The following is a 22,794-nucleotide window of genomic DNA, read 5'->3' on the forward strand; positions in this document are numbered from 1 at the left end:
ATGTGTGTGGGTTTTTTTTAACGTTTTATTCATTTTTTTGAGAGACAGAGCGCGGGCAGGGGAGGGGCAGAGAGAGAAGGAGACGCAGAATCCGCAGAATCCGAAGCAGGCTCCGGGCCCTGAGCTGTCAGCACAGAGCCCGACGCGGGGCTCGAACCCACAAACTGCGAGATCCCGACCTCAGCTGAAGTCGGAGACTTAACAGACTGAGCCACCCCGGCGCCCCAAGACTTGGTTTTTCTCGGTCAACATCACACTAGCACTTATTCCCGTCCTTGGTCGGAGAAAAGCCTCCTGCAGAGAGAAGGGCAGGAGTGAGCCCACAGGTATGGCCTTGGCTACAAGACTCGGTCGATCCAGAGCCAGCCCGTTCGGTTCCCACAGCACAAGCAGCAACGTGAGCCCCTCCCCGCCGCCCCGCCCCCGCTCCCAAGCCTCGAGGGTGACACGATGGACCCCACCTGCTGAGGGACTCGGGGCCGAGGGCTGAGCACCTTTTGTAGCGAGCAGCCAGCAAGCCAGCCCCCTCCGTCAGGGAGCGAGCGAGCGAGCAGTTACGCAGAAGACACGCTGTGTAGACCGTGTGCCCAGCTATGGAAACTGCCCGGGTGTCAGGGGAGAGGAGAGAAGCTTTGCAGCCCGGCGCAGTCAGCAAAGACCTGCAGGGGCCCCGGTGGCCTGCGTCTTCTGACATGACGCAGACAGTTCCAGCTTGGCCATTTTCACTGCTGTCTAATACTCCCCCGTGTGAACCCCCCCCCCACCCCCTCCAAGGCTGCTTCCGGCCTTCCGGCCCAAGTGCAAGGCTCCCTGAGGGCGCACTCGGAGGAGAGCTTCAGGCCTCGGTAACGCCGCTGCAGGTCATGCTTTTAGCTTTTTCTGTCCCTGGTAGCTCAGAGCACTCAGGGAAACCCGCTCCCGGTGGCCGAGCTCAGGGCCCCTGCCCTGGCCACTCAAATGCGGAAGCCACTCCAGATCTTAAGAGCGGGATCCTCAAATTCACCCAGGAAACCCTGAGCTGGGTGAGGTTCCGTTTCTGCCCCCTGGTGGGATGGGGGCTCAAAACAGAAATTAAAAGGAGCTGTAGAAAAAGGAGGGTTTGTTCTCTGCATATGCGAGCTTATGAAATGAGATTCTTACCTGCTACGTTCGAAAAAACAACAACGGACAACAGACGGGGCTGTAGGTTGAAGATGAGGGTGTCCCAACTTGCTTGAGCTAAGAGCGACAGCTACCGCATGAATGTCCTCGGTTCAGATCCCGCCTCTTTCCTTCTCTGCAGTATCTTTTTTTTTTTTAAGTTAGTCCCCCCCCTTTTTTTTTTTTAACGCGTATTCAATTTTCAGAGAGAGACAGAGCGCAAGCAGGGGAGGGGCAGAGAGAGAGGGAGACCCAGAATCCGAAGCAGGCTCCAGGCTCTGAGCTGTCGGGCACAGAGCCCGATCCGGGGCTCGAACCCATGAACCGCGAGCTCATGACCTGAGCGGAAGTCGGACGCTTAACCCACTGAGCCCCCCAGGCGCCCCCTTTTCTGTGCAATATCTTGAGTCGCGTTCGTGGGTGGGAAGTGTGTTCAACAGCGTGTGTGTGTGTGTGTGTGTGTGTTAAGTGCTAGGCTGTTTTTGTTGTTGTTTTTGCTGATTCGGGAGTGAAAGGAAGCCACCACACGTCTGAGGCTTTTCGTTTTTTTCTATTTTTTTTAATGTCTGCTGTTAATAAAATATTTTTACAGAGACCAAAAAGTCAGAATAGTGCAAAACATCTCAACACCATGCATTCATGACCGCTTCTCGTTGGTTTTAAACGTTTGTTCCAAGTCACGTATTTACAGAGAGATGGGGGCATCTGTGCCGACGCCAGACCAACGGGATGGAATTAAAACAAACGAACGAACAAACAGCATTTTGATTTCACATTTGCAATCACATGCTAAGAGAAGGTGTGTGGAGGAATGAACCCCCCCTGGACTGCGTGGCCGGGTCTGGGGGGGGGGGTGGTCTCAGGGTGCCGGGGTCAGGGGTGAAGCGTGAGTCCCCCTGGCCGTGTGGCCTGGGATGCGCAGGGGACCCTCCGCCTGTGACCTGGGTCTCGAGAGAGCCACCGCGGTTAGGCAGGGGTTGGGGAAGGGGGAGGTCTTACTCGACACCGTCAACTTGATTTCTCTCTTTAAAAAAATAAAAGGCAAAGAGAAAAGCAACACGTGTCAGCGAAGACGACTTTGGTCCTTGACAGTTCTTAGGAAAGGACGTTCAGGGGGCAGGCGGTGTCGTGATACGAACCCGAACCCCCAGCGAGCTCCCCTCCCTCTCCACTGGGGCAGCAGAGTGTGGGGCGACTCTGGGCTGTCCCTGCCCTGCCCCGCCCCTCAGTGTCCCCATCTGCAAAACGGACAGCACAGGGTGTGGGGGACAGAAAGGTCTCTGAGGTCCCAAAGATTTCTAGTTGGGTGTTAAGTTTTTTGCATCTCTGATGGGGTCACGGGGAGGTGTCAGGCTCTGGAGACTGAGAGGGATTGCGGGTCAAGGCCAGGCACCTGCTCGTGTAACATAAATCCTTCCAGGCTGGACCGGGGAGAGCCAGAGAGACCGGTGGGTTCCTCTTCCTTCTAGATCCCTGATTTCCCTTTCTCCCCACCTCCGAGTCTCTCTCTCCATCTCAAGGTCTCTCTGTGTCCTCTTACCTTCTCTCTCTCCTTCCCTCCTCTTCTCTGTGTCCTTACTCTGGGCCACTGTCCCTCGTGTGGCGGAGGGGTGGAGGAGGAGAGGGGATCGGCTCTGTCCAAGATACAATGTCGCACTCCCCCTACCCGACTAGGGGCCAGCCCTACTCCACCCTTTCCCTGACCCCTGGAAATCTAGGGCCAGATCGTGGCATGAAATGGGTCTGGACGCAACCCCTAGGCCCCACCAGGGCTCAGAACTTCGGGCCACCCCAGGTGAGGTGGTGAGTGGCCTTGGGGAAAACCCTGCTCCTCTCTGAGCCTTGTTCCAATACAGGAACTTCCTAGTTCCAGAGGCTTCGGGCCTCCTAGACTCCTTTCCTTTCCTCTCTCCTCCTCGTCTGCTCTCGTCCTCTCTCCCCCGTGTGTCCTGCCACCCAGTCACAGGCTGGCTGGAACGCCTTCTGTGTGCCCAGGTCTATGTGGGAGGGGAAGGTTGGTATGGCCAGACATGGATAGACACGCAGGTGGACCCTCCACCCCAAGACCGTTCAACTAGGCATACCCTTCCGTCACCCCCCTGTGCCCGGTCTGTGCTGGGTGAACTTGGGGCTGTCAAGAGGCCTCAGACCCCAGTCCGGGGGGGAACAGGGCCTGTCCCATGACATCAGGGACAGAGGGGTGGGGACGGGGGCTGGGGAAGTCCTGAGGAGGAGCAGGGAGGGTTTTCTACAGGACAGGATATTGGGGATGAGTCTTGAGGGATAAATAGGAGTCCCCTGGGGGAAAGAAGAGGGAGGAAATTTCTAAAACAGCTCTAGCCTGGGAGTCAGGGGAAAAAAAAAAAAATCATTCAACAAATACTCCCTGAAGCTCCCTCCATGTGCCTGGGCTGGTGCTGGGGAACTGGACACACACACACACACACACACACACACACACAAGCAGGTGCGCGCACACGCGCGCGTGCTCATACATACACGCACACACACGCAGGCCTTGACCACAGACTCCCAAGGATCTTTTGGGAAATAAGTTGGCTCGCTCAGGCAGAAGCTCAGCTCCCCCTTTTCTTGCTGGTCACCCATAAATCCCGGAGGGCTCACCCCGAGACACGTTACCTCCCCTTTGGCTGTTGGCTGGTGTTCTCAGTCCACCTCACTCCCACCCCCCTACCCCCGTGGCCAGAATTTAAAATCTGCCCCTCAGTCCATGTGACAGAGATTCTCAGCTCCCCCCTTGCCACCTCCCAGCCTGCCCCTGGCCCCTGCCCCTCCCCCGCTGTCCTGTATGAGAACTTGCAGCTCAACCTCTGGTTCAGAACCTTCAGTCACCCACAGCTGCCGAAACTCAGGGGACACATGTAGCACCTCCAGGTAACGCAGGAAATGGTGCCACTTCTCCCAGACTCGTCCACGTGCCGGGAAACCATCAGTATAAACACACAACTCCCAGCACCTAGGATTTGCACATGGCCTCCTTAGAAATGCCAGACCCTTGGCCAGGGCACAGCAGGAACAACTGTACCCATCAGCCCTGGGCTCGTCTAAGGGGTGGGTTTTTGTTTTTTCCTTTTTACTCTATCTCCCAAAATCTTTCCAGGAATTAATTTCAATATCCCGAAAGCACTCTGTCTCTCCCCCAAACTGCATTGGTCCATTCTCCATGAGGTAGCCAGAGGGAGCTTCTGACGCCTGAAATCCAGACTGTTCTCAGCTTTAAGGTCTCCTGGGGCTCCCCAAATCTCTTCGGGTAATATCAGAACTCCCCAGAGCAGCACACAAGGCCCTGCCCGGTCTGATATCTCTGCACGTCTCCCCGACATCAACACCTTCTCCCTGTGGTCCCCCCCGCCAGCCACAGTGACCTCGCTGCGCTTCAAACCTGCCCACCTCAGCCTCCGCACCTACGGTTCCCTCTGGTGCTTGGTCAATCTGGCAGGAAAAGCAAACGGCCCATAAGCACCCGTCCAACATGGAAAAGCAGATTCTGGGCAAAGACAAGCCGTGACAAACTTTACCAAAAGATTCTGTCTCCGTGAGCTAAAATGGGGAAACTTGACTCTGGCCAGATTGCCCCACCAACGCCTGCTGGAGGAAGAGCTTCAGGCAGGTGGAGGCCCCACCTGGGGGTATCCTGTGGCGCGGTGCCTGAATGAATGAATGAGATTTTGGAGACTAAGCTCCGAGCATGTTGGTATATTTACACACACACACATATATACACACACCTAGAGTTTCTGGTCTCTTTCTCGCCTGCCTGGAGAATTCTGGGAGAGGAAGAAGGGGTTGGGGGGGGCGGTGCCTGGGTCCAGGGAGCCCCAAACCCTCACTCTTTCTTGGTGGGAGGTCAAGAGTTCTCAGGGAATCTTCCCATCGGGTCCCAGGGGAAGGGCTGAGGGCTGGGGTTTTGCTTGGCAGCCAGCCGTGGGAGGGGGCAGTGGGGGCCTTGGCCCAGAACCCCCATCCCTTGTAAGGAATGGGGGAGGTCCCCTGAGGAGGGGTTAGCAGCAATGGGGAGCTGTGTCGGGTCATCCGATTTCAGCCCACCCTTAGATGGGGCACACAGGCCAAAGGGAGTGGGGAGAAGGTGTGGCACTGGGGCCTTCAGCAAAGTCTCGAGCGGCTCTCTGGGCAGCAGTTCTGCCATCTGTTAAACGGGTGGGTTCAACTTTATGCTAGGAGGATGGGTATGTTGGGGGAAAAGGAGAGGCAAACCCCCATGGGGAAGTGGGGGCAGTGCGGGTGCTTCAGAGCCGTCCACTTGGCCCCCAGGGTTTGGGCGCCCGAGGGCGCATGTGCTTTTGAAATTCCATCCTCCCCTCCCTCCCTGTTTATTTTTTGCACAAACATGAAAAGACACTCTGGTCCAACCTGGGCCCTCCAACCAGCTTTCTAGTGCCTCCAACCCCTAGACCACCCCAGGGGGCGCTCTAGGAAGCCCTGCCCCTTGCCCAGGGCCCGCCCCTCCAGGGAGCTGAGAGTTTCATACTTGGCAATTGGTCTCGGGCCCCAGGATTTGGGGACCCATCTTATGGCTTTTCCAGGGGACAGGAGGCAGGGTCTCCCCGTACCAGAGCCCCAGGACCTGGCCTCCTCCACAGGGGGCAGGACTCCCTCCCATCCCAGCTCGAAAGGTCCCCTAGGCGCTGGGGACTTGGCTTCTGGTAGGGGATGTGGCTTCTTCCTTCATCGCGCCCTAGGGCGTGGCTGCTCGAGGGGGCGGGGCGTCGTCCATTCACCAGTCCCTAGAGGTGGGAGCTAAGTCAAGGGCGCAGGCGCACTCAGCCCTCCGCACCAGAGCCCGGAGACTCGGCCTCTGGGAGGTCCCAGCGCACAGACGTCGCCCCGCCCCGCGCGCAGGCGCAGTGCTGCCCGCCCGCGTGCCCCGCGCTAGGGCGCAGGCGCCGCACCGCCCTCCTCGGCGGAGCGCGTGTCCGACTTGAGCTTGACGAACTCCTTGGCCACCTCGTCGTTGCTGCGCTGTGACAGGATGCGCAGCACTGTGAGGCCCGTGTCGTCCATGTGGATGCGGCGACCCAGTGGCAGCCAGCAGGCGGCGCTCCCGCGCTGGGCCAGCTCCCGCAGCTGCAGCACGGCCAGCCCCACCGTGCGGTCCTCGCGCGCGAAGCAGTAGTCCTTGACGCACACCTGCAGCTCGTAGCACTCCGGGCCCGCGTCCGCGCTCAGCGTGCTGCGAGGGGGCGGGGCGTGAGGACAGCCCCGCCCGCCGGGCCACCACCCCCTCCTGCTGACCCCGCCTCCGCGCCGGGCCACGCCCCCGAGGGCTGGGCCCCGCCCCGCCCCGCCCCGCCCCCAAGTAGTGTCTCTGCCCCGTCACTCCTTCCTCCCTTCTAACCCCCACCCCACCTCCAACCCACAATACCGCCACCATCCTACTTTCAGCCGAGGGCCAAACCCCGTCCCCACCCCAGGTGACACTTTTCCCAAGACACCCTGGCGAGGCCATGCTTCCACCCGTCCAAAGCGCCCACACCTTTGGCCCGCTGAGCTGCTGCTCGCCAACCTGCCCCAGACGCCACGCCCGGAAGCCCCTTTACCAGGCTGCCACCTGAACTCCGGTTATCTCCTTGGCGTGCCCCCATACTTCCTAGCCCACCCCTCTTACCTCTAAGGAGATCTGTCCGCGCGAACTGCTCTCAAGCGTCACCGTGAGTGACCCGCCCCACACTCCAGCACGTCTCCCCCTACCAGCAGGCTGTGTCCCCAGTGATGCTGGGCTTCTGCCCCCAGGAGACCTGCCCTAATGGGCTATGCCCACACCGCTCCCTAGAAACACCCTCCCAGGCTGCATTCCTGGCCCTCAAGGACTACCAGCCACCCCAGGAGACATTTGTCCCCCAACTAGATCATGGGCCTGCTCCCAAGCATTGCATCAGGTGACCTACCACTCCCAAATCCTCTGACCAAGAGCCCTCTTCTTGTCCTTCAGGAGTCCCCACCTCTCCCCTGTTCTGATGCTCCCTTATGCCTCTGCATTTCTGTCCCCCAGGAACAGCCCCCTGCCCCCACTATCCTGCCCCAGCGAGGGTTACACCTGATCTAAATGTCTGCCCATCCCAAGTAATACCCTGATCAGACATATTTATGCTCCCCAGGTCGTCTGCCCCTCTGGACCCTGGATGCTTCTGACTAAGCTCACTCTTGCTCACCAGGAAGTCCCTTCTGGATGCGACCCCACCCCCACCCACTTGACGGGCATCCCCATGCCCTGGACCACGGTCCACTCCTGTCCCCCAATGCAGACTCCTCCTGACCTGCCCCAGCAGCCCTAACAAGGCTCACTGCTGACTCCAGGACACCTGCCCCCATGGCCCTGAGACCCTCACCCACACGTTCCTTGCCTCATCATGATGGCTCATGGCCCTTAACCAGACCTGAGTCTCCAACCCCAGAAATGACCCTGCCCAACATGCCCCCTCTGCTCAAACTTCCCTTCCTCTTCACAAGCCTTCATCAACATGTTATATCACATTCACTGCCTCCCCTGGGAACTGCCTGTCTCCCAGAGTGGTTACCCCCATCCCCTCGCCAGCGTCACTCCTGCACCAAGGCGCCTCGCTTCCCAGGGCCCTCACCTAAGATACGACCCCTCTCCTTCCTGCACCCAGATACCACTGGCCCACCAGACTTCCCTCTGGCCTAGCGGGCCCTGAAATTCATGCAGCAGATGGCCCCTCCCCGTGATCCCCCAACCAGCCTTAGACTCACAACTGGAAGCTCTCGTTGTACTTGGGGGCCCAGCTGTTGTTCTTGGATTTGGTCGCAAACTTGCGTTTCTTGTCGCTGAGCTGGGGCCCGATGATGTTGACCTCGATGAATGGCCGGAAAATGCCAGAAGTCTGCCACTTGAGGTCATTGGCCGCCACCACTGTCGGGGGGGGAGTAGAGGGTAAGACTGTCAGGGTCCTCTCTACGCAGCTGTGGTTTTCAACGCCTGTCTGAAAAGCCCCAGTCCCCGCAATATTCCTACAGCTAAGTGCGGCCATGTGACGAAGTTCCAGCCGGCGAAATGGGAGAGGAAGTGATGTGTACAACTTTCAGGTTGGGGCTTAAAGGGCCGGGAGAATGCGCTACACGTTCTCCTTCTCCTAGCTGCAGGCTGGGATGCTGGTGGGGAGGAGGAAAACATTAGAGATGTAAGTGGAATCAGAGAAGGTAGGGATCCCCAACACTGGAAAACCTCCACGTCAGCTCCGGGCTGATTGTCCTCGGAGTTAGAGAAAATCGCATTCTGTTTTGTTTAAAATTTTTTGTAATGTTTATTGGTTTTTGAGAGAGAGAGAGAGAGAGAGAGAGTGTGTGCAAGCAGGGGAGAGGCAGAGAGAGAGAGAGAGAGGCACAGAATCCGAAGCAGGCTCCAGGCCGTCAGCACAGAGCCCCACGTGGGGCTCGAACTCACGGACTGTGAGGTCATGACCTGAGCCGAAGTCAGACGCTTAATGGACTGAGCCACCCAGGCACCCCTCATTCTATCTTGTTTAAACCAGTGGTATTTTAGGCCTTGGTTAAAACAACCGAGTCTGTTTTAATCTAAAAATAAATAAATAAAAGCCAACAAAAAGAAAGCAGAGCGGAGGAGGGATGGAGAAAGTGGAATTCAGTCCCATCACACTGTTTGCACCCCTGGATCCAGCCATGCCTGAAAGAGCTTTATTTCTGGAATTGTTTAGTTTTATGAATTTTTTTTTTTTTAAATAACAACTATTTTTCTTGATTAAGCTCGTCTGAGGGTGGTTTCTGTCATAGGACTAGCGAATCCTGGAGAGGGCACTCTCCCTCCCAACTCAGACTACTCACCTTTCACAGTGACCTTGTGCTCCCCGGTTCCCGGATGAGTGAAGAGCTCGACGTGGACTGAAACTTCACCCACAGGGTCTTCCACACCCGAGCCTGGGCGGGGTAGGGGAGGATGCTTGGCGTGAGCTCCATTCCTCCCACCCACTTAAGGGACCTGGACCACCTCCCACCCACCATGTGCTGGCGGCACTGGGCCATCAGCCCTGACAGGGTTGGCACTGAGGGTGGGGCTGGGATGGCACGTGGTCTTAGGAGGCCAAGAACGCTGGGTTCTGCCCCTTCACTGCCTTGCTGTAGGGTCTCAGGCGGATCTCTTAACGTCTCTGAGTTTAACGCACCTGCCCCCCATTTTTCTCAGGCCAGTGATTGCCGCCTGGTCGAAACTCATCCTGGCAACACCTGACCCCCTAGCTGCCCGGGTTTCATTTTCTCCTTTGGGTTGTCACAGTGCCAGACTCTTTGGGTTCCCATCATGTACACTAGCTGAATACACCAGAGAATCTGTCCCACCTCCTTAGCCTCCATCCCGTCCCATCCCCCACCATCACATGCCTGGACTATTGCAGTAGCCCCCTTCTGAATCCTCTTTTCTCAGTACACCGGCCAGAGAAATCCTATTAAGTTAGGTCACTTCCCTCCTCTGCTCAAAAGCTTTCCATGGCCTTCCGTCTCACTCTGAGATGATCGAAGTCCTTTTTGTGATCTGCGAGGTCGCTCCCAATGTGTCCTCGCTATTCCCTGGCCTGCCTCGTTTCTCTCCACTCTCACCCTCGCTAACTCTGCTCCAGCCACGTGGGCTCCCTCGCTGCTTCTCCAAAACACTGCGATAACCCGACCCGACCCAGAGTCCTCACTTCTTCTGAGGCGACAGCTTGCAGGCTATCTTTTCTCTCCCTCCCTCAATGCCATTCCTCTTTTCAATAGAGAATCTCAAGTTTCCATTGAGAAATACCCCCACACCCACCTCAGATCTTGGTATGGCTAAATGAACCATGGCTGCCCAGAGCATTCCCTGCCCACAGTTGCAGTGATTGGCTCCGGAATGGTCATGTGACCCACGCTGGGCCAATCAGAGTTAGCTCTGGGACTTTGGCTGCAACTCTGAGGAAAGACTGTTCGGTGCTAAGCTAGCAAGGCTGTCTCTGCCCAATGGGGGGAAGGCCTACCTCACAGATGTCTCAACAGAGACCAGTGACCAAAGACATTGTTAGAGGCTCTGGATTCAGCTATTATTGGTGTCAGCGTAACCCTTAATCTTTCGGTTCCAGGCCCCCAAATTCCCTAGTCTCTGCCTCTATTTCTAGCTACCAGGAATGCCCTGACTGATTGGTTCCGATGGGGGTCATTGAAAGAGCAGCTTAACACTCTCTGTCCCGTCCCTCTCTCTGTGGCTCTGGAAAGGGCATCCTGTGGGGCCTGAAACCTGTGACCGCCAGCACCCCCACCAGGCCCCTCCCCTGCCCCTCAGGAAGCTCCCCACACCTTGAGCGCCCCATGCATGGGGGAGGAAAGGGAGAGTCAGGGGTGGGTGCCCAAGGTTAATCCGGGTTACCTGGCATTGGGTAGGAAGTGACTGAGGCTCAGGGGGGTAGAGAGGCCTGGAGACCCCCATCACCCCACTGCTGGGGCGTGCACCCCCCCATCTTTGCTGCCCACCCCAGGCCACCTTCCTTGTCATTTCAGGCTTCGGTCCCCCCTCCCCCCACCAGTCACATGCTCAGCCTCACCTCCCCCACCCCCCAAGGCTGATGCTTCACAGCAAGCTCAATCCGGGCCAGACTGAGGGTGCCAGGGGGGGTAGTTGGGCAATGGTGGGTGGGGTGAGGTCAGACCATGGCCAAAGCTAGTAAGAAGGGGGAGGAGGGCAGTGCTGGGCGCCCCCATCCCGTAGTTTGCTGGCTCCAAGGGGAAGGGTCTTTCTGGGGCTTCCCCGTGCGTACCCCAATCCCATCCCTCCCCGAGTATCTTCCCGTAGGGGAAGGTTCCTTGGGCAAGTGGCTTAATCTCCTTTGAGACTCAGCTTCCTCATCTGTGGAATGATGGACCATCCTGGGGGGCAATTGGGAGAAATCTTTTCAAAAATCCCTGAGAAATGCTTCTTGGCACAAGCGCTGGCCCAGAGTCAGAGCCTGAAAACTGTTAGTTTGCTATGCTTGGAAGAATGACATCAGTAATAATATTAATTAATTAATTAATTAATTAATAATAAAAGTAACAACAATACACTCGCTGGGAGCTACTGCATGTATGACAGGTCAGGAACTTCTCTACATTTAATTCATCTAATCCTAAAAACAGTCTTATGAATTAGGGCCCCTGACGGTTCCCATTTCACAGATGAGAAAGCTGAGGCTCAGGGAGGCGACATGCTCCCTGCAGGCGTCCGGCCCGCCCAAATGGCGGAGCTGGGATCATAGCTCACTGGGATCTGAGCCCACTCTTAACCGTGCAGGCGCTGTCCGGGGGACCGGGATCTGGCTTAAGAGATGCACCTAGGAAGAAGCGGATTCCGACTCGAATCGCTTCTCCTTCCCCACGTGGAACCAGCAAGCCGTCCTTCCCCCTCATCCACCTAGGCCCCCACAGCCGGTCCGGCCTGGACGGGGCCCGGCGGGCCGGGGAGGCGGAAGGACGGGCCTTTTACTAGCCGGGGCCGGGAGGGGCGCAGGCACCGGGCACCGGGCGGGCGGCGGGCGGCGGAGGCACGTACCCTTCTCAGGATAAATGTCTTCACTAAGGGTAAACCTAGTCCCTTTTCCACCATGGACTAATCACGGGGGAAGGTGGAGAAAGGAGGGAAGGGAGGGGTGGGGGGAGAGACGAGCGAGCGAGAGGCGAGGATGGAGGGCGAGAGTGTACGTGGCGGGGAGCAGGGGAGGCGCGGAGAGGGGGCGGCGAGTGAGAGGGAGGAGAAACAAGAGAGAGAGAAACGTCAGCTGCAGACGGACGGACAGACAGCCTCCCGCTCCGGGGGGGGGGGGGGGGGGGGGAACACCAGGGACACTAAAAGCAGCAGCTTGGACTGGGCACGAAGCTGAGCACAGAGGCCTGACGCCCAGGGAGCGCCCCGGGCCCTGGGCTGACTGGAGGGGAAGGGGGCCGCTCCCCTCACCCCAGCTTCCGGCTTGCGGGCAACTCTCCCTCCTACCCCCCTGCCGGAGCTAAGCCTGGGTCAGCGGCCAAACGTCTCTCCCCGGTCTTAGGGCCCGTTTTGAAAAGGGCGGGTCCTCAGGGAGGGGAACTAGGACCCTGGAGTCCTGCTCCCCTCAGCCCCAGCTGCTGTGTGGGAACTCAGAGAGGGACAGGAGACAGAGACAAGAGGAGAGAGAGAGAGAGAGACAAAGCGAGAACTTGAGAAATGGAAACCCCCTCTCCGTCCACTCCTCCAGGTCGGGGCCCCGCCCATCCCCGGGACAGCCAATCATTCCTTTGCCGCGTGACGTCATCTGCCCCGCCTCCCCCCGCCCCTAAATGTCAACCACCCCCTGGACCCTGCCCTTCAAAGCCGCGTCCCTTGGTGCTTTCAGTCGCTCCCTGGTCCTGGCCTTTCAAAGAGGTCCCGCCCCACAGCTTTCAATCCCCTCCTGGCCCCGTGAGGTCATAGATTTTCCCCCAGGAAATGCCAATCACCTCCTGGCCCAGTGACGTCAGAGGTCCCGCCCCCACGAGTTGTTGATCCCTCACTGGCCCGGTGACCTCACGGAGCTCGCGAGCGCCGGGAGCTGGTCAGTTGCCCCGGGCCGTGACGTCACAGAGGCGAGTCAGTGGCAGCCTCGCTGGGTGGGGGCTGGGTCGCCGCGCGCTAGGCCGCCGCTTACCCTGGGCCGATTGCGTCTGCACGAAGGTCTTGATGAGCAGGTCGGTGGCCTGCGTGTAGAGGGACAGGGCGTAGCGCAGGGACTGCAGGTCTGGGCTCTTCTCCAGGAAGGTCTTCTTGAGGCCCACGCCACCTGCGTGGAAGTATTGCTGTGGAGGACGGGGTGGGGAGAGGTGAGACCAGTTGGGCAGCCCCAATCCGCCCTCCCCAACTCCGCTGCCCTCCGGTGGTGACGCGCCCCGGATGGCCTGGGGGCCCTCAAAACACCCAAGTCGTGCTCTCCACTCCCCGACCTCCAACCCTGTCCCAAATCCACGGGTGGGCTTCCAGCACTCTCAAAGTTAATACCCATGCCTCCCGCCTCTCCCCAAGCCTCTGTGGCCCCAACCCTGCAACCTCCCAGGCTTCTCTCCAAATGTCTTCCCCAGAACGTACCTGCCTCGGGGTCTTTGCACTTACTGTGCTCACTGATGGGGAGTCCCCCCCCCCACTTCAAACACCCCCATTTTGCCATGGTGGTCTTCCTCTGGGTAAGGTCTCGAGGAGCTTTCCCTGACCACCCTCCTTACTGTGTTGCGAACCCTGTTTCACTATAATTCTCTGTTGCAGCAAAAAATGTCTTCTAGAGTAATTTTCATGCTTTTTGTGTCATGGAGACCACAGTGTTCTTGCACGGGCTGGTCCTCTGCCTGCAATGCTTTGTTTGCTTTGCCTTGTGAACTCCTACGCATTCCTCAAGACCCACCTCCCACATGCCTTCTTTCAGAAAGCCCTCGCTTCTCCGTTCCTGGGCTCCCTCAATTCCCATCCTCCCTTCTACCCGGCCCTGACCCCACAGAGCTGGGGCTGTCCCCCCTGAACCTAGGGCTCCTCGGGGCCCCGCCATCAGCCAGCCTGGAGCTGACAGAAGAGTCATCAGGGGGTGTTTGTAAATTGGATACATTGAGGTGGGTTCAAGCCTAAGTCACACGCTCTGCCTGCTCCCCCTGGGATGACACAGGGGTGGGAACTCTCACCTTGATGGTGTCCAGGGCCAGCTCAACTACTGCACACTGCTTCGGGGTCAAGCTCTTGGCTTCTTCTCGTACCATGTGGTCCTGGATGGATGGAGAGAGGGCCCGGGTGGGCAGACCCACCTTAGGGATCTGCCTGTCTATGGGCCTCATCCCTGTAAAACTCTGAGGAGTTGGAGAGTGGGTCTGTCTTTTCATCACGATGTCCCTGGTGCCTAGCATGTGAGTGGCACACAACAGGGGCTCAATATTTGTTGAATAAACGACGTGTACCCTTGATCAAGCTGTATCTGAAGCCGAACTTTGCACATCTTTGCAACACAGTGGAGCAAATCAATTATGCTTCCGTCAGTCTGAGCAGGGTTTCTGTCCCTTGAGCATGTCACCATGCTGGGACCTCTCCCCCCAGGAAGCTTCCCCACCCCAATCTCCTGCCCCCACCCCTGGCCTCACCTTGAGCTTAGACAGCTGACCCAGTTCTTTGGCTGCATTGAAGATCATCTGGGTTCCCTGCAGGTAACAACAGTCACAGCCAAGGTGAGCGTGGGGGTCCTCCAGACCAATCCCCACAGTCTTACTGACACCCCAGCCCGGGACACGATCTTAGTTTTTGTCCAGAGGCTCTGGGCAGGGCAATGGTTGTGTCCCAGGGACAGAGGCCTGGAGCTTCCCCCTCGGAAAGCGCTGAGGAGGAGGTGGTGACTTTGTCCTTGCAAATCCCAGTGTGGGCGTACTACCCACCCTCTCGCCTCCCTCAGGACCCCAGGTTTGTGGGACAGAGACGACAGAATGGGCAGCGAGGGGCCGTGGGTGTAGGGAGCCGTAGATGGTGTTTGTCGGTATGGGATGGGCTTGCCAGCCCGAAGTCAGGGGGTTTTGAGAAAACTAGGGGATGGGCTCTAGTGACCCCCGCCCCCAGGCTTCCCCGCCCCCTCCCTGGGCCCATTCCCTGTGTGGGCGAATTTCCCCAATAATCTGGGTGGCTGTTAGTCTGACCTTGTAAAGGGAAGAATCCTCCCCACCCACACACACCTCAGTACCCATCCCCCACCCCACCCAAAACAGACGCCAGCAAGATGGCATCCTGGTTATGGCCCCGATGAGCCGGGTGGGCCTGGGTTCAAATCCCAGCTCTGCTGTGTGGTCCTGGGCAAGTCACTTAACCTCTCTGAGCCTTCCCATCTAGTTGGGGGACATCGTATCCACTTCACGGCTTAGATGGGGCTCAATCTGTCTTTGTTCGCTGTTATTATCATTTGGTCTCAGGGTCATGTGCAGTGCTGGGGGCAATGGTCCTGCCACCTCCGATCGCTGTGCTGGGTGACCTGCGGCATGTCCCCGGCCCTTTCTGGGCCTCAGTTTCCTTCCCTGGTTAACAGGGGCACCTACGCTAGCTTGGGGGATGGGGGAGGCCGAAGTGTCAATGAGGTAATGAGTCCTGCGTTTACTGGGCCCTGGGATGGTCCGGGGTCCTGAGCAGGGCGAGGCAGGGAGGAGGGCCATTCATAGCTGGGATCTTTGGAATCGTGTGGAGGGTCGACCAGCTGGCCGATGGGAGCTGTTTTCATTCCTTGTCTGTGATGACCGGAGGCTGTCATGAGGTACAGTGACTCAGGAGCCCAGCCGTCTGGTCCTTGGTTCCCCCTGCCACCCTCTCCTCCCCTCCTGCCTCCCCCCCGCCCGCTGCCCCTCGCGAGCAAACCAGACAGACAAAGGAAGAAGAGACCACGGATGGGTTCACAGTGCGCCCCCCGAGACGGCACAGACCACAGAGGTGGAAGGAGGCACGGGGTGGGGAGGGGGTGAGGGGGTGGGAGCCAGACAGACAGTGACGGGCTGGTCTTACATCTGAGTGGCTTGGCAATTTCACCCTGCCCTGTGGAGAGAATCAGGCGGAGGTCAGAGTTTGGGCGGCTGATGGGAGGGTGTTCACTGGGGTTTCCCTGCCCCCTGAAAGCACAGTTCCACTCCCCGGCCCACAAGCTGCCCTCCCCCCCCACCCCAGCTCCTGGGTCTAACGCTGGGCCCCCTCCTCAGCTAGGCACCTTCCCTCGTCTCCCACTGGGAGCTGGGGGGCTAGACGCCCGGACTAGCCAGGAGGCTAGAACCAGCCCGTCACCTGGGGACAGCCTGCCCAGGGATGAGGCGCCTTGGGGAGGAGGAGAGAAGAGAAAGGGCTTGGGTTTCTCTCCTCCCCCAACTCCCAGGACTCTTCCCTGGGAACCCTGGCTCTCAAAGAAACGTACTTCTAGGTACCACAAGTTCCCTCAGTGTAGAGAAACGCACCCAAGCACATCCACGCAGGTGCAGAGAGTTTATGCCCCCTCATACACACACACCTGGATCAGCATACAACACACACACACACACACACACACACACACACACACACACACACAGAGCTCACACACTAAAATACACACGTGCACTCCCAAACGCTTGCACACGTGTGCACAGTCACACACATCAACCCACACACTCTCACCCCTACACGGATGCACTTGCATGTAAATGGTGCCCCCCAAAAGGGCTACATGAGTGAGTAGGGAAGCCCTACAACCCATGTTCATGTAGCAGAGACCCCTCGTGTGCGCTCACAGGGATGACAGTTCCTGCGTGAATTGCACAGCAAGGGCAACTGTTCGTGTGCTGCCACAGCTCCCGTCTCCTTACAGCAAACACCCGTTAGAACAACAACAAAATCTACATGAACAAGGCATGTCTCGGTCGAGGGCCGCGGTCCAGCATCTGGGGCCCTTCTTGAAGCCACAGAATTTCAGCGGAACCCAGCGCTGAGATAAGCTCTCTGGGTCTTGTTATGAGAGGGAGGGAGCTGTTTGCATACGTTTGTGTACACATTTGCCCACAGGTGCACCCAGACTCCAAGCCATGTCCCTGAAGAATCAACTCGTCTCTGACTTCTGGTTGTGTGGGAGTTGGTTAAGACACCTGCCTTTTACCTGTGATCCCCAGCTGACCTTCCTGCCCATGCCAATGAACACACACACGCACACACACACACTCGGACCCCAGAGCTCAGGACCTCAGCACAGATGAGGCCCTCATTACCTTTTCTAATCCCTTGCCATGTTTTCTCAAGAGGGTGCCCTGCAGAGACAATGTCACAGGGTGATCAACCTGGCAAGCCATGTGGGGTGGGAACCCAGGGTGATCACATACGTACTCATGGGGACAGGAGGTAAGGGGCATCTTATACCGCACAAGGGGCTGATGGCTGGGTTGCATGTGTGTGTGCCTCAATGATCAACTCTTAAAGGCTGTAAGAGAGTCAGAGAGACAGGGAAGAGAAAGAGGAAAAACAGCAATACAGAGCCAGAGAGAAAGAAGTCACTGCCAAAATATAACCCATTTACGTTTACTGTATATATGAGGATCTTGTTTCTTGGGTCAACAGGAGAACAAATGGGCTCCAAATTCAGACAGACCTGAATTTGAAACCTGACTCTGGCCTACATTTACTACGTGGCCTTGAGCAAGTGACTTCTCCTCTCTGAGCCTCAGCTTCCCTCATCTGCAAAATAGGAACAATAATATCCACCTCACTCAAAGGGTTGTCACGAAGGTGGCCTGTAACATCAGCTATGAGGTCTGGCATACAAGGAATCATCAATAAATGTGAATCCCTGGCCCCCTGGGTGGCTTAGTCGATTGAGTGTCTGACTCTTGGTTTCGGCTCAGGTCATGATCCCGGGGTCATAGGATCAAGCCCCACACCGGGCTCTGTGCTGAATGTGGAGCCTGCGTGGGATTCTGTCTCTCTCTCTCCCTCTGCCCCTCTCCCCTGTTCATGCCCCCCACCCCTCTCTTTAGCGGGGACGGAGTGACTCCCCTTAGCTCCTTGCTGCCACCAAGTGGTTACAGCCAAAGATCCAGACTGCAGCCACCAAGAAGTGAGACGAGTACGAGTATGTGCGAACTTTGGACAGGTGACATCTTACGACGACCTGTCTTGCCCACAAAGGGAGATCTCTGCCCTCCTATGTGTCTACATATTGCCTCCGCCAACAATAATATTAGCTCTAATTTTAGTGACCACACAGCCTAAGCTAGTCACGGAGATGAGCACTTTAATGCATCATCCCATTTGGTTCTCATCACAACCCTCAACAGAGTTACTACAGTTAACCCCTTTTTCCAGACAAGGAAGTGGAGGTTGAGAGGTGAAGTGACTTCCCAAGGTCACAGAGAGAGTGGCTGGGCTGGGATTTGACGCCAAGATGGCCTGACACAGAGTCACGGATGCTACCTCCCACCTGGGTGCCTGGGCGTGTGCCCGGGATTCATGTGGTCGTGGGGTGGGACTGGGAAGGCAGAGGTGGCAGGAGGGTCTGCACTGAACAGCCGAGTGGGGACCCAGATGGCGAGGGCCTGTATTTTGGGAGGCTGCTAGCAGTTCAGAGCCCAAAGGGGAGGTCAGAGCGACTCCGTCGACTTTTAACCTCCTTCTAGCTTCGGGGAGAGACTGATACCCTGCTGGAGTCTGAGAATATGGGAGGAAGGGTGATTTCCAACTAAAGGACGAGGTCAGATGGGAAGATCCTGGGCTCGGGGTTTGGGGTTTGGGAGGCGGAAGGTAGGTCCTCTCTGCTTATAACGGGGCGGGGTGGGCGGGCGTGGCCTCCCTCCCTCCAGGCCCCGCCCCCTCCCCATGCCCCGCCCCAGACAGACACAGGCACATCTAGGCGGGAGGTGGGACAGTGGGTGGGGGGCCGGTGGGTGAGGAGGGGGCGCTGGGTGGGGTGGGTGCAGCCACGCGGTGGGCCGAGTCCAGACACAGAGCGGACGGACAGACAGACGGACAGAAGGGCCTCTACTTACGATCATCTGTCAGCCGCGATGGGGGCGGGGCGGTGGGGGAGGGGGGAATAAGTCACCATGAGTCTCCCAGGAAGGTCAGGGAGGGGGCGGAGACGGCACCGAGGGGCGGACCCCGTGCCCCTGCCCAGCCCAGAGGAGGCAGGCAGGTGGTCGGAGGTCCGAAGCCTCCCCCACCAGGGTTGCCTCCTGGTGGCCCTGCCCATCCTCCCCAAGCCCCCCTCCTGTCCACCCAGGAATGCCCTCTCACTCTGTGCTGTGCCATGAACCCGTGTGCCATTGCTGTCCTCAGGCCCCCACACTTCCCGGGAGGAACCCACTCCCAACCACGCCCCACTGCAGAGGTCTCGGGTCCCCCACTCCCTCCTGGAAGCCTGATCCCTGGGGATCACGATCTCTGGGCTGTTCCCAGAAGGGTTCCAGAGGCATCGCCCTGGTCTCTGGATGAATGCTGACCTCTGCTTGACTTCTCTGACCTTGGATGCTCTCTGTGACCTCTGATTGACCTCTGGGAGCCCTCTGTCTCTGATCTTTGAAGTCCATGGTGTCTCCCCTCCTTGTCTCTTGATTGACCCCCCCAAGAGCCCTCCGATGAACACACTGACCCATATGCCCTGTGTGATCCATGGATGGCCATGAGCCCCAAACTGACCTCTTTATTTTCTGGCTGACCTCTGACCTTCGTAAGCCCTCCTGACCCACGGGCGGCTTCTATGTCCCCTTAGACATCTCTTAACTCTACTTGACCTCTTTTTATATATCTGACCCAGGAATGACCTCTTTGACTCTTTGATGACTTTTGACCCGTGTATGACCTCTCTGATCTTTGAATGGCCCCACTGACCTCTGAGCCCCAATGCCTTTGGCATCAAGTTCTCTGGGCTCCCACAGGGGAGGTGGCCCAGGGATCCCCTGTGGGCCTCACCGTCTGGTCGGTGAGGGGTGGCAAGACGATGGTCTTCTCCATGGTGTTCATGACCAGCTTCCATAACTCCTTCAGCACCCGCTTCAGCACCGTCTTCTCGCAGATTTTGGCAAAGAGAGTCAGGCTGGAAGTGAGGGGCAGATCTGAGAGACAGCCCAGCTGGCCCTTAACCCACAGAGCCCCTTTCCCTCAACAAATGTGGGAAAGGACTCCATGGACCCACCAGAGGGCACAGAGCCTCTACAGGGACCCCTGGATGGTCAGCCTGATGGAACTATGGTGTATGATACATGTGAAGAGTGAATGGCAGGTGGACAGGCCAGCAGGGGCCAGACTGGAAGGGGACTCAACACCTGGGAGGAAGGCCTGGGCCTTCGGATGAGGGCAGTGGGGAGCCATGGAGTGTTCAAGAGAGACACAGCCAGACTTTCCTGTTGGAAAGAACAGAGTGGGGGGCAAACTAATAGGAAGGCTGGAGACTAGGGACTGTGAGGGGGCTGGGGCCATGCTCAGGAGACAGGGAAGGGGAACGATGGGAAGAGGGAAAACAACAGGGGCGCCTCGGTAGCTCAGTCAGTTAAGCGTCCGACTCTCCATTTCGGCTCAGGTCACGATCTCATGGTTTTGTGAGTTCGAGCTCCACATCGGGCACTGTGCCGACAGCGTGGAGCCCGCTTGGAATTCTCTCTCTCCTTGTCTCTCTACCCCTCCCCTGCTCACACTGTCCCTGTCTCTCTCAAAATAAATAAATAAAACTTAAAAGGTTTTTGGCAAAAAAAAAAGGAAGGAAAACAACAAAGAATCCGTGATTGGATGTATGGGGATTGAAGGAGACAGGGTAATCCACCATGATCCACCCAGCAACTGACCCACCCATCCAACTATCCCTCCCCCAACTTCCTTTAATGACCCCTCCATATTTTTCCTTCCCCCTTCCTCCCTGGCTCCTTCCCTCCCAACCATCCTTCCACCCATCCATCCATCCATCCATCTTCCTACCTCCTTTCCTTCCTTCTTTCCATCCTCTCATCTACACTTCCATCCACTTATTTCAATCGATTGTTCCATTCGTCCATCCATCCATCCACCTTCCTATCTCCTTTCCTTCCTTCTTTCCACCCTCTCATCTACACTTCCATCCACTTATCCTTATTTCAATCGATTGATCCATTCGTCCATCCATCCATCCATCTTCCTATCTCCTTTCCTTCCTTCTTTCCATCCTCTCATCTACACTTCCATCCACTTATTTCAATCGATTGATCCATTCATCCACCCATCCATCCATCCACCCATCCAACCACCATCCACTCACCCTTACAAATATTTACTCACCAGTCCTTCCGATCATTTACCCACCCGTCTTCCCATCCTTCATACCTCCACCCACCCATCCAAACCATCCAACCACCACCCAGCAAACATGCCCCTAGTGTCCCCTCCAGGTCAGCCCTGGGTTTCTGAGGTCCCATCCCTGACCACCCCCTGGCCGTCTCAGTCCACCCAGCCTGACTCACTTGCTGTCCAGCAGGTCCATGATGGGTTGCAGCACATTGTCAGCATCCTGGGCCACGCTGCTGCAGGCACTGGCTGGCACGTTGCCCGTGCCCTTCACCTGGCTGAGGATGTCACCCATCTGCTTGACACACTCCTCGATGTGTGGCTGGAAGCTGGGGGCACAGGGGGTGGAGCTCAGGCCAGGCTCTCCAGGCCTCCCAGAGAAAGGGTCAGATGAGGCCTCAAAAGCTGACCCGTGGACCTTGATGTTTTATCCCAAGCATCACGGAGGCATGGCATATCACTGAGCAGGGGAGGGGATGGTGCGGAATAGCAGAATTGGGCACTGTGCTGAGACATTTACTTGTGTTGTTTATATTATCATCCCCACTTTATAGATAAGTAAAGTAAGGTTCAGAGAGGTTGAATGACTCACCCAAGGCTATATAGCTAGTAAGTGGGAAGCCAGGATCGAACTCAGGTCTAACTCCAAGCCTGAAGTCTTCACCACTAACTACATCTGCTGAGTCTCTGGAGGCCCCAGGCTCAGAGGTCTGGGGGCTGCCCCCCTCTTGTCTGCTCCCAGCCCTAGAGGTGCCCCCACCTGGTAGCAAACACCCGGCTGAGCTCGTCCAAGACATTGTTGAGTTTCACCTGGAGCTCCTTCAAGATGTCACTGGCCTCAGCATCCAGCTGAGGAGGGAGAAGGGACATTAGATCAGGTTTACAGAGCATCCACCTAAGTGGGGCATTTGCCCATCCAACCCGGGGAAAGAGAGCCCAAAGGGCTGGGGAGGAAACGGGCACAGATAGTGAAGCTTCTTGCTTGGGTTTGAGGGAGTGGTTGAGCTGGAATTCATCAACAGCCTGCAGGGACACAGGGGAGATGGTGACCCTGCCCAGGCCTCGCCTTACCTCTTTTCCTCCCATGGCTTCGAACATCTTCTCCAGCTGCACTCGGAGCTGCTGCGTGTTGTTCATGAGGATGCAGGGCTGGCGGTGCAAACAGAGCAGAGATTCAGGACTCAGGATCCCTCCCCAGAGCCTCCCCCATCCACTGCCGGGGACCCTGGGATGGTTTCAGGGTCTGGGTCCAGAGAAAGCTGGGGTCCCATAGGGTCATCTGAGAATGGAAGACAGCCTTGGGATCAGATTCCTGGGAATGTTGGGGAGGACAGTCTCTGGGGATTGGCAGGGGGAATCAGGGCTCAAATAGCTTCTCCCCTGGGGCGGGGCTGGCTTCTGGGAGTAGCAGGAAGGGGAGAGTTCTTGTCACACACCTATATTCTCCTACGTGGTCTCAAAGCTTTGCAAGCTCACATCCATACACCCTGAAGGCTTCATTCACAACAACCAGACTGACACACTGAAGGCACGTGCCCTCACCTCCAGATCCCCTCAGACACACACAGCCAGGTACACGGACACACACAGTTGGACATACACAGACAGAAGTATCAGAGCCCAGGGAAGGATGAGCCCTTGGGGGTACAGAATGGGTATGGGAGGGGACAGGACAGGGACCCCCAAAGGTCACCACTTTCTCCTTCTCCTTGGAGCAGTAAGAGGCGAAGTCCTTGGAGATGATGTCTGCATACTGGAGGAGCACATTACTGATGGTCTGGGGAGGATACAGATGTGGGGGAAGAACAGGAGCTGGAGTTAGGCAGGCCCATCAAGAGCCACTAGTGAGATCAGGGATGAACCCAAACCCCTATGAGCACTCA

General features: G+C 57.3%; 1 protein-coding gene across 1 annotated transcript in view; it reads right to left on the reverse strand.

Moving 5' to 3' along the window:
• Nucleotides 1–5,657: 5,657 nt before the first annotated feature.
• The window catches only part of UNC13A (unc-13 homolog A), a 59,710-nt gene continuing 42,573 nt past the window's right edge, over nt 5,658–22,794 (reverse strand). The window contains exons 31-45 of the mRNA XM_081792038.1: nt 22,605–22,688; nt 21,983–22,060; nt 21,672–21,760; nt 21,088–21,240; nt 19,571–19,694; nt 18,649–18,654; nt 16,879–16,917; nt 15,656–15,685; nt 14,263–14,319; nt 13,813–13,893; nt 12,798–12,945; nt 11,690–11,746; nt 8,980–9,072; nt 7,891–8,050; nt 5,658–6,352 (exon numbers count right to left, since the gene is read on the reverse strand). Of these exons, the coding sequence (XP_081648164.1) occupies nt 6,052–6,352; nt 7,891–8,050; nt 8,980–9,072; nt 11,690–11,746; nt 12,798–12,945; nt 13,813–13,893; nt 14,263–14,319; nt 15,656–15,685; nt 16,879–16,917; nt 18,649–18,654; nt 19,571–19,694; nt 21,088–21,240; nt 21,672–21,760; nt 21,983–22,060; nt 22,605–22,688 (1,500 nt within the window). The 3' untranslated portion in view covers nt 5,658–6,051. The remainder of the gene's footprint in view (nt 6,353–7,890; nt 8,051–8,979; nt 9,073–11,689; nt 11,747–12,797; nt 12,946–13,812; nt 13,894–14,262; nt 14,320–15,655; nt 15,686–16,878; nt 16,918–18,648; nt 18,655–19,570; nt 19,695–21,087; nt 21,241–21,671; nt 21,761–21,982; nt 22,061–22,604; nt 22,689–22,794) is intronic.

This window comes from Panthera onca, chromosome A2 (genome assembly GCF_046562875.1).
Source record: "Panthera onca isolate mPanOnc1 chromosome A2, mPanOnc1 haplotype 2, whole genome shotgun sequence".
NCBI classification, from domain to species: domain Eukaryota; kingdom Metazoa; phylum Chordata; class Mammalia; order Carnivora; family Felidae; genus Panthera; species Panthera onca.